Consider the following 15,817-nt stretch of genomic DNA (forward strand, 5'->3'; position numbering starts at 1 on the left):
GTGTGTGTGTGTGTGAGTGTGTGGTGGGGGGTTACTAGAGGTGGGAGGGTCACTGGGGTTCTGCATATTGTGCAAGAGGAGAGCAGGAAGCGGTGAGGACGCATTCTTGCTCCTGGAGGATTAAACACACTCACACACACACACTCACTCACACACACACACACACACACACACACACACACTCGGACGTCCAGCATGCAGTTAACTCACTTCATCTGATACTTTGTGGGCCGGAGCAGCTTCTGCAGGAGGCTGTGGAAACCTCCCACCATGGCAGAAGGTATGGAGAGCTTCTCTGCAGAGGCTCAGAAAGATGGAAGGGGCTGAAAAGAAAAGAGGCATGGGATGGAGGGGTGGGGTGGAGGGGGGGGCTTTTCTTCCTCTGGCATTGTGTTGGCCTTTATTCTCTGAGGGGCTGGGTGGTTGTCTATTCAGGGAAGGTATGCTTCTGTTGGGGTGGAGGTACAATGGAGGCGTTAGAGGCTGGCCTGGGAGCAGCTCAGTGCACTTTACAGCCGGGGAGAAGCAGCAGAGGGCGGCGGGATGGGCTCTTCTTCCAACCACAGCTTCACAGGTACCACCAACTACCGCTGAGAGAGACAACTTCTAATGCTGCTACAAAACCTGCAACACATCGAGGATTTTACAGAGTGCAGTTTAGTCATCTTGATGTGGGACAGGGGGAGGATGCCTTTTATTTTGAAGGCCTGCTTGTGTGTAGAGGAAATATTCTGAAATGCTCTTAATGTCATTGCAGAGATGTGTTAGACTACACAGATGAATAATATCATTTAAACACTGTTTTAATAGGAATACTTTGACTTTATTTCTAATCCGCATTGGATCATAAACAGCGAAGAATATATTACAATCATCTATTGGTGGCAGAAACAGGGAAAGATTATTTCTTTCTTCATTGATTCTGTCAGTACTGGGTTATTTTACTTCACTGGGTTTATCATGTCTCAGCTGTCTAAGAATGTGACCTCTCCTTGTGAACACAAAGTGACACTGATAGAAAGAATAACCGATGAAGTCCTTTTTGAAGCGTTATGCCCAAAGTTCACTTGTTTCAGCCTCTCAAATGTGAATATTTGCTGTTTTTAAAGTCTTCCATGGTGGTAAATTAGATATATTTCCATTTTGGAATATTGCTCGGACACTTAGATATGGCACGCTGGACTTTGGGGAGTTGGAAGGGACATTTTCACCATTTTTCTATATATTTCTTGGCTAAGGAATGAAGAGAAAAAGAGTTTTTTAGACATTCAGGCAGTTTTTCATGTCATAATGCTTCAGTTTACTCCGGGCCATTACGGCGCGCTGCGCGTCTGACGCACGCGTTTTGTGTGGCCATCATCACCATCATCATCGTCGTCATCATCATGACCGTGCCTCCTCTCCTGCAGGAGGCTGCGCTCAGAGCGAGGAGCAGGCGGAGGGTCTGTCCCGGGGCAGCGGGGTCTGCAAGTGGTTCAACGTGCGGATGGGCTTCGGCTTCCTGTCCATGAGCAGCAGGGACGGGGCCGCTCTGGAGGAGCCGCGGGACGTGTTCGTCCACCAGGTGAGAGAAAAAAAAGCCTGTTGGGAGCGAGACAGTGAGGGGGACTCAGTTTGTAGGGGGCTTAACCCAGAGAGCCCAGAGATAATCAGGCTTACTGCCAGTTTTGGCATCGGTGGAACTTGTGTTGGTGTATTTGGGCTCCCAGTAATTAGAGGGGAAAAAAAAGGAAGAGTAAAAGTTATGCAAGTTATGAGAGAAATTCACGAAACATAAATTTGAAATAAAATAGAAATGTTTACAATGCAGAATGTAAAAATAGAGGTAAAGTTTTTACAACGAAAAGCTGTACAGTCTGTGCAGGAATGTTATATGTGTGTGTGTGTGTGTGTGTGTATAGACCTAGAGATGTCCATACAACAGATGTGAACATGTTATTAACAACATGTAACATCAGCATCCACAGCCAAGCATGTGAACACATAGAAGCACTGAGACACAGTTCAGAACCATTTTCAGGAAGGGAGCAGTAGACTTAAAGACAGGAACGAGGACAGCGAAGCAGGACCAAGAGAGGAAAACATGAATACATGAAAGCACGTGGGTGAAAATAGAAGAGTATGTAAATAATAACAAGGAACATAATACGTCTCTATAGGTGAAGTGTTTCAGTAATAAGAGGACAATATAGAAATGTGATAGTAATGATATGAACATGTTAAGAAAAACAGTGAGTGCTTAAACTGTCAATGTGTCATTTTTATTTATGAATTATTATTTGAAATACTGTTTTAATATTATTATTTTAATAGTATCATACTAATAATACATGAATTCATCCATACTAGATAATAAATAGTGAAGAAAATACAGAATATGGTATAATCATCATTGTGTTCATGGCTGAAACAGTTAGTTAGATGATTAGCGGATGGACAGATTTTTTATTTGAACACTTTCTTGTTAAAGCACTTTGTTTATCATGTTTCAACAGTATGATAATGTGACCTCTCATTATAAAGAGAAAGTCATTGTAATAGAGTCGAACAAGGGTAAAAGTAAGTCCGGAGAATAACTGATTAAGTTATTCTAGAAGCAATACACTTTTCTCCAGTTTATTTTATTGTCTGTAGAATATTTTCACTGCCCTTCAAGGAAGAAGAATGTAAAAGTTCTCACAGACTCATCTGATACCTGCTGTTATTGCATGCAGAGCACAAACTCTCACCTGGAACGTTTCCAATGCAAAAGCTTCATCAGAAGCACAGACAAAATGCCACTTTGTAGAAATGTCTCATGTCTAACATGTGTAAAAACCCTCTTTACTTATGAGAACCGTCCTACGTCTGCGAGATCTGAGAGCTTTCGTTAGTGAGCTGTGTATCCCACATGTAAAGCTGAATCATCAGAGAGTTAATCAGCCACTCTTTTTATAGTGGATTCATCATTTAACTGAGTTAAGTCATTTGTTTCACATTTATGTTTATAAAACAGACACGGGTAAGACCAGAGAGACGAAACCACGTCTCTGGAGTAAAGTCAGGCATTTCCCCCCCCCAAAAGCAGCTCGTAAGAAGAATGTAAGACATCTGATGTGCTTTTGTGTAAAATTACCTGAAGATTAACACGTCTTAAAGTGCCCGAGTCGGTGCTGACACTCGCCCGCTCTCTCCGCCTCCCTGACGGATATTTGCTGTGGAACCTCAAAGATGTGGAGGGGCGGGAGGGTCACGGCTCAAACATTTCCATTTAAAGGGGGTTAGAGGCTAAAGCAGAGAAAACAAGGCTCATTCCTCTCCCCCGTTACAGCCCCGCTTCCTGTTATAAAGCCGTGAAAGCATCAGGGAGCCCACCCAACCCAGGGATTCAGTCCCACCTCCCATGTGGGACCTCTTCTCGGGTTACCTGCCCCAGTGTTGCTGTAAATCCTCTGAAGGAAGAGGGGGGTGAGGGCCCTGTGCATGCTTTAGTGAACCACTGGTGTGCAGAGGTCCGAGCATGTGGACGCTGGGGGAGACTGACCGACCACATGACAGTGAAGCTCACCGGTGACGTCTGCTGAAACACAGGGAGTCTGGGGAGGGGGCCTGACAGTCACAAGACACACGTTTATGGCCTTTTGAGAAAATCACTCAAGAAGCCCCCACCTCCACTGTGTTGTCCCACTCAATACATCAATTCATTCATTCATTTTAAATAATATAATAGTCATCTTTAAAATATGTGTGCTAAATATGGACACAAAACATTGGTGTGTGTGTGTGTGTGTGTGTGAAAAGACACAAAGAGCTTGTGACCTGCTTTTTACCACTAAGTCATAACTGCTCTTGAGAAATCCTGTCTGTTCATTGGCTTCCAGTGTGTGGGTCCCTGAAAGCACCTGACTGAAACACAGCAGACCTCTGTCAGGGTTACTGGACCCCCACCGCTGTGGCTATTACACCACAGTCAGGGAGGGGCCACAGTATTAGGCTCAACTGACCTTTCAAAAAAAAAAAATTTCATATTTTCTTCAGCACCACTCATGTAAACTAGCTCCTCTATTTATTCTCTATTAGCCAGAATAAAAACAGCAGAAAGTCCTCTATGGTTTTTATTTCCAGTCAGCACATTTTGTTCATTTTGGAAGAAAAAGACACTGATTACGTATGAAGTGCAGTCAGCGGAGTCTCTCCCAGCTGTGGCCGCACAGGTCAGCAGATTTACATTCTGTGTTTCCTCCAGCTCAACCATCAGCAGCTTTAATGTGTGTTAACCAACAAATGAGGATGGGGGGGGCTCGCCGCTGGTCGGCCTGCGGCTGCTGCGTGCTGCGAGGCTGATCCCACTCAGTCCACTCTCACTGTGGGGTGGACGGGTCGGATGTTACAAAGTGCTTTTTGGATTCTTCAGGCCGATCCGCTTGTGCTGTTCCTTTGCTGTCATCTCACTGCTCACTTAGGCTGAAAGTGTTCCCTGCAGGGAAACGTAGTCTTTTCAGTTCACATATAGCAAAAACACGTGCGACTCAAAACGTGTTTCATAAAAAAAGCGATATTACTGTTTCCCTCTCAGTACAGCTGGGGTTCACCGTGGGGCTGTCCGTCCTTCTTTTTACTTACCACTACAATTGGAAAGCTAATTAGTGAAAGATCAATAGTGCAGTGCACTGCTTGGTGATTTACTCTTCCCAGGATGCATACATTTCTGCCTCCTCCTCCAGTAGCTATCCCAGGAATGCACTCCTCCCCTGTGCCATTTCCCAGCATCCTCCAGTGCAGCGGTCATCTAGAGACTTGACCAGATGGACTCATTTTGGCTGCATGGAAGTGCTGGTGCTGAGGAAGCAGAGGGGGTGGGGTGGGGTGAGGAATGCTCTGAAGGGGAGGAGGGGTGGTTGAAAGCACTGATGTTTTAACAGGGCTGTCAACAGGATGGGGTTTTTATGAGAGAGCTGAGGATTCCCTGACAGAGAGGCTACATGCAACATTTATGCAGATTGTCTTTATCTAAGCTGCACCTTCAAAAGTGGACCAAGAGTGGAATTATTTAAAGTTTTACCATCTTTATCTATTAAACAAATGTGTCAGAAACTGTCAAAATACCACAAAAGATTGAAACAAGAAAAAAGAGTAGTTTGACATTTTGAGAGGACAAGAAACAATCCCACACTGAACTCTGTTAATTAGGGTAGTAAGCTTCAGAGGTGCAGGCAGGCTGTCTTTGTTCCCTTTGTTCAGAGCCAGACTCTGTAAAAAAAAAAAAAAGAAATGACCCTCATTTCCAAAGATGTTGAACTATTCCTTTAACTTCAGCAGCTTTGATTGGACAGATATGCCGCTGGCTGTCACCGGTCGTCCCTTTTGATTTTTCAAACTGGAAAAAAACACGGTTGTTCTGGCAACATTCAGCGCTCACAGAATCATACTTCCTTTTGTGTCCGTGGGACCTAGTTTTTCATAGCTGCTGTCCAGTCTAATTATCATTGGTCCGGTGGGCTCAGAGGATCATTAGCTGATGTTTTCAGACTTGTCACAAAAACTGAATGTATGAGCTGTAATTTGCTGATTTGCGGTGGTGGTTTTAAATGTCTGAATACAAATGAAGCAGTGAAAAATTACTATTTAAATTGTCTGTCACTTTAGTCAAACATCAGCTGTAAACTGCCAAATTCATTGTTTTTAGAGGGACGGTTGGTAATGAGCACTTTTTTTTCCCCCATCACATTCTCTTCCCTCTCTAAAAACTTGATGATAGACATCAAAATAAGTATAATACATGTGGAAAAAAATCATTTTAATGTCCATTCGGACTGCGTATGAAGAATTAAGTAAACTTTCCAAATGTTCTTGTGACGCCTTCACAAGCGAGAACTGCTGAAGAGGCTTTGTCTTTTCAACCTTCTGTGGCGTTTTGTGGCGACTGCTTCAACCTCACTCTCTGTCATTAACAGAGCAAACTGCACATGGAGGGCTTCCGCAGCCTCAGAGAGGGCGAGGCCGTCGAGTTCACCTTTAAGAGATCGTCCAAAGGGCTGGAGTCTGTCCAGGTCACCGGGCCAAACGGAGCACCGTGTCTGGGCAGCGAGAGACGACCAAAGAGTGCCCAGAAACGACGGTCCAAGGCTGACAGGTAAGGCCTGTAGTTAGCCTTCTGAAAGACAGTTTATCCATCCGATGGTCCTGAAGATCAGTTTTACATTTCAGTTTATGTGCGGATTAAGAAATGAGATACAACAGATTAATCAGGGAGCTTTAGAGGTGTTATACACAGTTTATTTTCACTTTTTTTAAAGAGTCAGACTATCTGTTTTCCCCTGCTTCCGGCCTTAATGCTAAGCTAGGCTTAGATGCTTCTGGTGCCATTAGTGTCATCGGTCTTCTCACCACACTGAATAAGCATGTTTCTTAAAATGCTGTTTCTTTAACTTTGCCTCGCAGACATAAGAAACAACTTTTTGCTATGCTGATGTGACACAGTACTTTTCATAGAAGTGGATGTTGCAGGTTTTTGAAGGCAGATAAACTCAAAAAGACCCCAAAGTTCATAATCTTGAGCTCCACCTAAAAAAATAAATGTGTCATTGTTTCATTGTCATTGGAGAACAAAAATCTTTTAACTTATTTAGCTGTAATCAATGTGCCTATAACTTAGTCCTTACAACCTACCTAAATGAAAAAAATCTGCTTCAACATGTTTGCTGACTGCTGCAGTGAGAAACAGAAGAGATACACACACTAGTTTTTTTTTTTTCTCCTTTGGCTAAATGTTGGCTCTTTGTGGATCTGCAGGCTGAAGTGGATCAATAGTTTGTTTGATCTCTTCAGGCTCGGTCAGCCCCCAACCGACGCTCAATTTTTTGGCTTCTGTTCTGGCCACAGTGCAGCTCCATCACTTCAAAGTTTATCCCTTTATTACCAAACACAAACTTAGAGGCAATAAATGAAGTGATCAATAAACACTGGAGGAAACTGTAATTCATTTGCAATCATTCTGTTTGTCTTTGAAGCTTGTCTGGGCAGTTAAGATCCAGTGAGGCTATTAATTTGATAGCATCTTGTAGATTGGAGCATATTAATCATGTCTGGCAGTGATAAAATGAATCCACATCTTCCTGTCTTTAAATACCTGCTGGCTTCGATTGCATTCAGATGTTCCTACTTTCTCCTTCTCGCCGGCTCCGAAACATGTTGCAGTTAAGACAAAAAGAGTTTGATTTTTAGAGTGTAGACCATTACGATCTGACAAGGTTATTAATGTGATAGCATCTTATTAAGTTGAACTTCATTAATCATGGTGGGCAATGATAAAAATAATCCCACAACTTCCTGTGCTTAAGTACCCGCTATAGGTTTGATTGCATTCACATGTTCCCTCTGTTCTCCCAACATAAATGTAGTATTCAGTAGAGGAACGGATCCTTTCCATTTAATTGATAACAGATGTAGGTGCCTGAGAAAGGTCAGAGGTCACCATCGCCATAGCAACAATGGGATGTGGTGTGCAAATGAGGCGGAGGGGGAGGGTGGGAGGAGGGGTAAGGGTGAACGAGCGGAGGGTCAGGGTTCAGAGGTTACAGCAGTATGGAAACAAAGGAGCTCGCTCTCCCACCCTCATGGCCACGCTGATCAATACTGAGCCGTAATGGGGGGTTGGGAGGGAGGAAGAGGAGGAGGAGGAGAGGAAGGAAGTGGTGGTTGGCTGTGAGGTGATTCAGGGCTCACTCTGGGTTTCATCACTCTGTATCTCACAGGCTAACCTTTGCTACACTGAATGATCATCAAAAAATCCTTTGTGTAGACCAAGACCAACAATAAATGCAGTGTCTCAAAGCCACAGAGCTCCATTGTTGTCCAAAAACAATCAAAAAACAGTGTATTTTGACTCATACCCCATCCTGCTGCCTCAAATACGCACTAAAGCACCAAATGTGGATCAGTCCGCCACTGAAAATAGTCCCGGACAAACACACTATTTCCCCCTGATATACAGCAGTAGTAGTAGTACTGTTTTGGGTAATTGCTAAGCCTTTTTTATATATTTGTGTAGTGTTAACTATCAACTCTGCACTGCTGTTCAGAGCTACTTGTGTTTTAGCACCTTTTAGCTCATTGTTTTGGTTTTATGACCTGCAGTTTTACTGTTGCTTCATTCCCATCAAGCTGCAGCTGGCAGCTGCTTTCTACGGTGGCCCTGAGGGCACAAAACACCACAACATTTCAGAAAACAACCACATTTAGCAAAACACATTGACGGTTTTTAGAAATGCTGTTGTATTTTGTGCCTCAGGGCCACCGTAGCTTTCGGTGAAAAAGCTCTAAAACTTTACAGTACCAGTCACAGTTAGAGACTAGCTAGTGAACACAGTGCAGCATTCAGCAGCTTAAGAAACACTTATATCTGTCATCTGGGTGGAGACACTGACTTCTTTCATTGGGTCACCAGAAACAGAACAGAAACTCTGAATGAATGATAACATCTCTCTGTATATAAATATAGATGTAAAAACTATGACGAAGAGTGTGAGGAGGACAGTAGTGCAAAGATACACTACTCACAAAAAGTTAGGGATATTCGGCTTTCAGGTGAAATTTCAGGTTGAACCTAAAATGCATTCTAACCTTTCCAGGTGAACTTAATGTGACCTTCTCTAAACCTTTGAATGCACATGTCCAACTGTTCAGTGTTTCAGTACTTTCTGCACCAGCTGCTGTTCTCTAACAAGAAGCTTAACAGCAACATTCACAACAGGTTTGATCCATGAATCCACCAATACATTTCCTGCTTCAGTTAGAATTGGTATTTAAACAGTCCTCCTCATCCTGCTGTTCACATTCTGACATCATGAGACCAAGACGACACCTAACAGTTGATCAGCAGCACCTCAACACTGGAGGCTTCAAACAGGAAGTCCTCAGACGGAGGTGTTCACTGAGCTTAGAGGGTCACAGAGTGTCATCAGGAGGTTGGAACAGTGATACAGAGACTGGAAGAGTCACAGAAAGGAGAGGAGTGGACGTTCTTTGGCCACATCCCAATTTATTGAGACACTGAACATTTTTTGTTGTGGTATACCTACCACTGTTGTTAGCTTTTCTTTAAATACATTGTTTAAAATGAAGAAATGACCATTGCATGCTTCTACTTAAACGCCCTACTTTCATGATATAATATCACTGTAGCATTCACTTTTTACATTTTCCATATATTTCACCTGAAAGTCGAATATCCCTAACTTTTTATGAGTAGTGTATGTCAGACGAGTGGGATTTTATGTTGCCGCGTTCTCACTTAAGTGGCCAAAAAGTGTGTATGTCTGTCTTTTTTTAAAAAGACTAATGCGTTCAGTTGCAACCACTCAGCCACAGACAGCGTAGGCAAGCTGCAAAGTACTGACAGCTGGGTAAAGGTGTTGCTGGATTTGGTCTTAAGTGGAATTTGTTGATCGTAAGAGAAATACCAGTAAGTACCGGAGACGTACCGGCCGTATCCTTTGACAAAGGCAGGAGGCTGTCAGAGTATGTGAGCACACTGCGGGGTGAGACTGATATCTAACTTTGCCTTTCCAATAAATCAGACATCATCCAATTATCTCCCTCAGCAGTCTCTGTACAGCTGACCAGAGCTTACTGCTGTGTGTCACATCAGATGCGCCTCTCTTATTTTCCAGACAGCCAGTAGTTTCCATTTATTTCCGCACGGCATTGAAGCAACACGAAGAGTCGCGAAACTTGCTCGACGTGAGTGATTTATCACAGTGAACATTAAAACATTCACTTAAAAAAAAAAACGAAGTGACTTATCGTGGATTTCTGAGGCAGATATCAACATATCTGCCAGCGCTCAGTGTTTATGCACATATGAGCATTTTTACAGCTGAAAACCTTCAAACAACGAAAAACCATGATGCTTCAGGAGTCTTAAAAAGTGCTGTAAATGTTGCCTTCGCCGCTCTGTACTCTGTTCATTGACCTGTTCGACTGCAGATGGAGAGCAGAAGGGGAGAAACAGGACCTGGAGAAAACCAGATTGTCTGTATACATAAAAATCAATGTCTTTTGCGTGCCTGTTTAAGTGGCCAGTGTGTCTTTGTGTCACACTGCACGGTGCTGCAGCCTCACTCGTCTTATTTATCCCGCCCTAATGAATTCCCCAACAGGATTTCACTTAGGCACTGATCATTACCTTTCTCTGCATAGATTTACTGGTAACAATACACATCAGCTGCAAGACCAGCGAACAGGAGCGGGAGTGTCGCGTTTAGCCGCAGCAGCATGTTGGGAAAAAGCTGTTTTCTGTGAGGATTCGTACATGTTTGGACCTGTTCAGAGCAAATTTAGGGGTGAATGATAATTAAATGGTATCACCAACTGGCTTTCAGCGGCATCCTGTTGTGAAAATTGTGTTTTATTACCTTTTATTATCTTTTTTTAATGAGATTCCTCAAACACTGACATCAGACATGCTGACATTCTAGGATCGGGTTTTGAAAGTTTGTGCCAGATCAGCTGTGATCTGACGTACAGTTTTTGGGGGTCACAGCGCCCGATTGACTTACTGAATGATCAGCGATCTGGCTGTGGGACGAGCAGGACTGGTCTGAGCTGCTCCACGGTCTGATTTCTCAACATGGCTGCTGTCAAAAGATTGGTTCTAAACTGTAGTGAGCTTGTTTTACTATTATTGGAGAAAGATTTTACATTTTGTGTCTAAAACTGTAGTTGTTGTGATGTAAAACTGAACTTGGTCTCAGAGCAGACAGACTGTGTTATATTATACTTTATCATATATAATGATGTGAGTCTGGTCATGTAGAAATGCAGATTAGAAGTCAAGTCAAGAACAGTCTATATGGAATGCAGGACACGGTTTTGCTATATTGAGATAAATATTGATGCTGGAAAAGCATTCTTGATATTACTTCCTGCTATATTCTGCACTATAGTCTATTTAGTTCCATTCACGGGCCTTCGCTCACAGACCTTTCTCAGACATCGCAAGCATTAAAGTGAAAGAAACATTAGATGCACAAACATAACTGCACAGCCATAATGCACTGAGGTATTATGGTTCTTCCGTGGGACTACGACACCAATGGTAATGATGTTGTGTCAGGGATACACAGACAATTTGTATTGGGGAGAATCACCTGAATAAGTTCACGATGTTGTCATGCTCAGCTCTGTGGACTCCGATGGAAGAGACAGGATGTGAATAGCCAAGATATTTAAGATCTTTTAGGATTATGGAGTCAGAGCTGCGTGGCCTTTCTCAATACATTTAGTCACGACAGCATTTCGACATAAGCGACTTTCTTTTTATGACATGACTGACGCCCCTGACAGAAAATCTTGAACCATGAGTTTTTATTGTGGCACTGCGCCCAGTGACCAAACAGGTAGTTTAAATGTTTTACAGGTGATAAAGTCTGCTGCTGTTGACGCTTTTGATGAGTTTTTTTTTTTAAAATAATGTTGCCTGTGAAGTGTGCGTAGAGGTATAAATAACTTTTGTCATTCATTCTGATCTAGATATAGAGAAAACTGATAAGTAAACCTCTTAAATACGATGAGAGGAACGTCACCTGGCCAAAAAAAGGATCTTTCATGGTTTTTGGAATAGAAGTGCTGTTTTAGCAAAACGCTTTTTAATGTGGCGATGGGAAGAAAAGAGAAGCTGCTTCATTAAAGCACTTGTATTGTCTGTTTTCAAGTTCTCAATCACAAACCTATTGAAAAGCATCAATGGTTGGCAGAAACATGCAAAAAGCCATCGAATCTATATTAGTAATATAGATTAGATATAATGTATGTAGCCCAGAGATCCTCCAGACATGTTTAAAGACACAGAGAACACTCTGCTTCGATGAATAATTTGTGTCCGATATGGATTTTCCATAATTCCAATGAAATAGTTAAAAGCACATCTACCTTTTCTCTCTTTGCAAATATTGCTCATTTCAAAGGTTTATATTGCCAGAAGAAGATCTTACACTCATTTATCACACATCACAGTGAAGGAACAAGAGGAAGAACACATTTCTGAATGCAGGCAGACTCTGCAGAGCCATGGTCAACAAAGGCAGTTTTAAGTTTGGCTGTCAAACTATCCTCGACACATTCCCCTGAGGGACACCGATCAATTTGGCCAAATCCCCCAACGGCTGCGTGCCGCTGGTGCTGCAGTTACCGTGGACACGTGGGGAGCTTCCTCTGAGGACAGAGGGCCCTGACAGAAAGCTGGAGTGTGCTGCCGTCTGGTGGTGGAATTTCAACACGTCACTGACATATTTATTCAGATTCCAATGAAAAACAGCAGCTTCAACTCTCGCATGCATTTTAATAATTAAAATCATCAAAAAAGCAGCATGTAGTTCGGAGACTACAGTGTATTTTATCATACAGTACTACTGCTATTCTCTGTATTCAACACTGATAACATTTAAATCCATCTGTGGTTACACTGAGGCAGTCCAATGTCTGAGGAGCTGCGTCAATACGAAAGAAGATACATCATCGTTTTCTTATTATCGTTTATCACCGAGACTTACTGTTCCCATAGTAACCCAGTATCAAAGTCGGCTTTCCTCCACAGCTGACCAAGAAACTCCAACGCCGTACAAGTTCACAAGTTTCTCACCATCAGTGTTCGCTGTTCTTGCTCTTGCTTCAGTGAGATCCCTGCGTGTGACAGCACTAGAGTGAAAGTACAGTAAACACAAATGTCTCCAAACTTTGCATGCATGTAAATTAGGACGCGTTGAGAAATGAAAACAACAACACATACACTACTCACTAAAAGTTAGGGATATTCAGCTTTCAGGTGAAATTTCAGGATGAACCTAAAATGCATTCTAACCTTTCCAGGTGAACTTAATGTGACCTTCTCTAAACTTTTGAATGCACATGTCCAACTGTTCAGTGTTTCAGTACTTTCTGCACCAGTTGCTGTTCTCTAACAAGAAGCTTAACAGTAAAATCCACCAATACATTTCCTGCTTCAGTTAGAATTGGTATTTAAACAGTCCTCCTCATCCTGCTGTTCACATTCTGACATCATGAGACCAAGACGACACCTAACAGTTGATCAGCAGCACCTCAACACTGGAGGCTTCAAACAGGAAGTCCTCAGACAGAGGTGTTCACTGAGCTTAGAGGGTCACAGAGTGTCATCAGGAGGTTGGAACAGTGATACAGAGACTGGAAGAGTCACAGAAAGGAGAGGAGTGGACGTCCTTTGGCCACATCCCAATTTATTGAGACACTGAAAATGTTTTGTTGTGGTATACCTACCACTGTTGTTAGATTTTCTTTCAATAAATTGTTTAAGATGAAGAAATCACCAGTGCATGCTTCTACTTAAACGCCCTACTTTCATGATATAATATCACTGTAGCATTCACTTTTTACATTTTCCATATATTTCACCTGAAAGTCGAATATCCCTAACTTTTTGTGAGTAGTGTATCAAGCAACGGTAAATGCATATGATGTTGGGGAACGCGTGAGAAAAGCTGTAACAGCTCCTCTGAGGTTCGCTGCATTCACGTACTCCTCAGATGACTTCATTGCGTTCATGATGCTTGTTTCCACTATTTCATTTATAAAATATAAAAATGTACCTGTTATCAGGGTTAATGAGAGTTAATAACTGGTGTGAACAGCCAGATATGCAGTAGTACAATTAATAAAAAGTTTCTTCTCCTAAAAAGCTTCTTCTTTTCGCTCCCTTCCCGAGTCGTCGTTCTGACTCTTGAATTTTCCCAGCAGGGAATGTATTTTTGTGACTGTTCCAACACCACATGAGCGCACCAGTGATTCCCTCTCTTCTGTTCTTTTTAGATGCTACAACTGCGGAGGCCCCGGCCATCATGCCAAAGAATGTCAGCTGCCCCCCCAGCCCAAGAAGTGTCATTTCTGTCAGAGTGTTTCCCACATGGTGGCCAACTGCCCGCTCAAAGCACAGCAGCAGCAGCAGCAGCAGCAGCAGCAGCAGCAGCAGCAGCAGCAGCAGCAGCAGCAGCAGCAGCAGCAGCAGCATCCGTCTCCAGGCTCTCAGGGAACAGCTACCTCACGGAGGGACGAGGACAAGCAGCAAAGCCAGGCCAGCCTCTCTGAAAACTCAGAGTGAATCTTTCACTGGAGCACCGCTGCTTACACAACACAACCGCGTACGGAAAGAGCTACCTCAGGTTTTATTTATTGCGCTGCGATGTGTTCAGCAGAACACTGACAGGCGCGTTTGCTTTGAAAACCTCCCTTTTTCTGTCTACGTTGTTTTCCTCCCCTGGATAAGTGTCTTAGCTTTGGAACGTAACAATCAGACTTAGTGTTGATGCAGCCGTGCAGTAGCCGCAGATAAACCAGTCCTTGTTTGGACTCATCTACCGCGATGGGTGCCTCCCTTTTTACAGAATTCTAATACACAAATCTTACAGCTCTCCAAAGCATTGCACACAGGCAGGCTGAAGCACCAGGATGGGTTTGACTGCTAAATGGGTTTGCAGATATTTAGCCATGCTAAAACCTGCAAGAGGTTCTGATAGACCTTTTTTTTTTTTTACAGCAGATGTTTTGATATGTCATAACAGGGCACATGTGCATTCAATAGCATGCTGCAGGTGTTGTATGCTGTATATGCCGTCATAGGAACTGATCTATCACTAACGCTATTAGTTTCATCATGATTCTTTCCTGCTGGGACTAAATCTAAAGATCTGCTGTGAAAAATGCATAAAAGCAATAATTAATCACTCTCAGTTTAGTTTCATATGCTGCCTTCAGATTGAACTTTTTGACAAAAAAAAGACAATATAAGATGTTCTACAACAGCCCTGCCATGACGTCTACTCTTACAAATATAATGTTAATTTTTTGAGTACATGGTGAGGCCACAGAGGTGATGATGATCTAATTTTGGGGCCTCTCCGTTTATATACTGGAGGAGGCCGGTTTATCAGAAACATCTCTGAAGTCCACTTCGACACCGTCACTAACTATGACCTCACTATTACAACAAAGCACTGAAGTCAAACCTCTCTGCTAACTAAACTGAACATTATAGGCATTATTAGCAGACTTTATGGCAGAACAGTGGTATTGGGTTGCATTAGATTAGACAGGGGTGCCTAATAAAGTGGCCGATGAGCGGACATCACAATTAGTGGCGTCAGACCTGGAAAGGAGTGATCAGACCAAACGCTAAGCACATAATTTTCACAGTAAACACGAACAGATGTGAACATGAGAGAACAATCCCGAGTGGTGCGAACCGAGCTTAACGGAGACAGAAAATGTTCAAGTTACAAGTTAAGTGGCTTTAACATGTAGCCTGTAAAATAACTTTAGCCTATACTGTTAAAAGCAAAACAAAAAGAAATAAAAGACAAAGTATGTGATAAACAAAACTTAAAAATATAATAGTATTATTATTTCCTCTAAATCTTAAATCTACAGAATCTACAAGCAGCAAAGCAGCCAAGCAACAGTCAGAAGAAAATGTCAGCATGTCGGAGGCTTTTATTCCTCTTCCCACATTATGAATTAAACTCTCTCTGACTGACTTTACTGTCACGTTAGAATATCAAATTTCATGATATTAATAATTGTAACAAAACAAAGTGGCTACAGCATCTGTCCAAAAATACCAGTATTGGCCTTCAGAAACCCATTTCAGTCAAACCCTGTCTGGAGCACTGGTTAAAACCCCTTTGCAATGAGACCTGACTGATTATACAAGATTAAACCCTGTTTTTGATATCAGGGCCACCGGGATGTAACTGAAAACCCAAAACATTTTGAGAAGTCAAAAATGTAACTGTAGCGAATAATATCAAAA

General features: G+C 42.5%; 1 protein-coding gene across 1 annotated transcript; it reads left to right on the top strand.

Annotated features, from left to right (window-relative positions):
* Positions 1-270: 270 nt before the first annotated feature.
* On the top strand, positions 271-14,110 carry LOC139215868 (protein lin-28 homolog A-like). Its single transcript, XM_070846904.1, has 4 exons — positions 271-280; positions 1,410-1,564; positions 5,934-6,112; positions 13,822-14,110. The coding sequence occupies exons 1-4, from the start codon at positions 271-273 to the stop codon at positions 14,108-14,110; spliced, it is 633 nt and encodes a 210-aa protein (XP_070703005.1).
* The last annotated feature ends 1,707 nt before the right edge of the window (positions 14,111-15,817 follow it).

This window comes from Pempheris klunzingeri, chromosome 16 (genome assembly GCF_042242105.1).
Source record: "Pempheris klunzingeri isolate RE-2024b chromosome 16, fPemKlu1.hap1, whole genome shotgun sequence".
NCBI classification, from domain to species: domain Eukaryota; kingdom Metazoa; phylum Chordata; class Actinopteri; order Acropomatiformes; family Pempheridae; genus Pempheris; species Pempheris klunzingeri.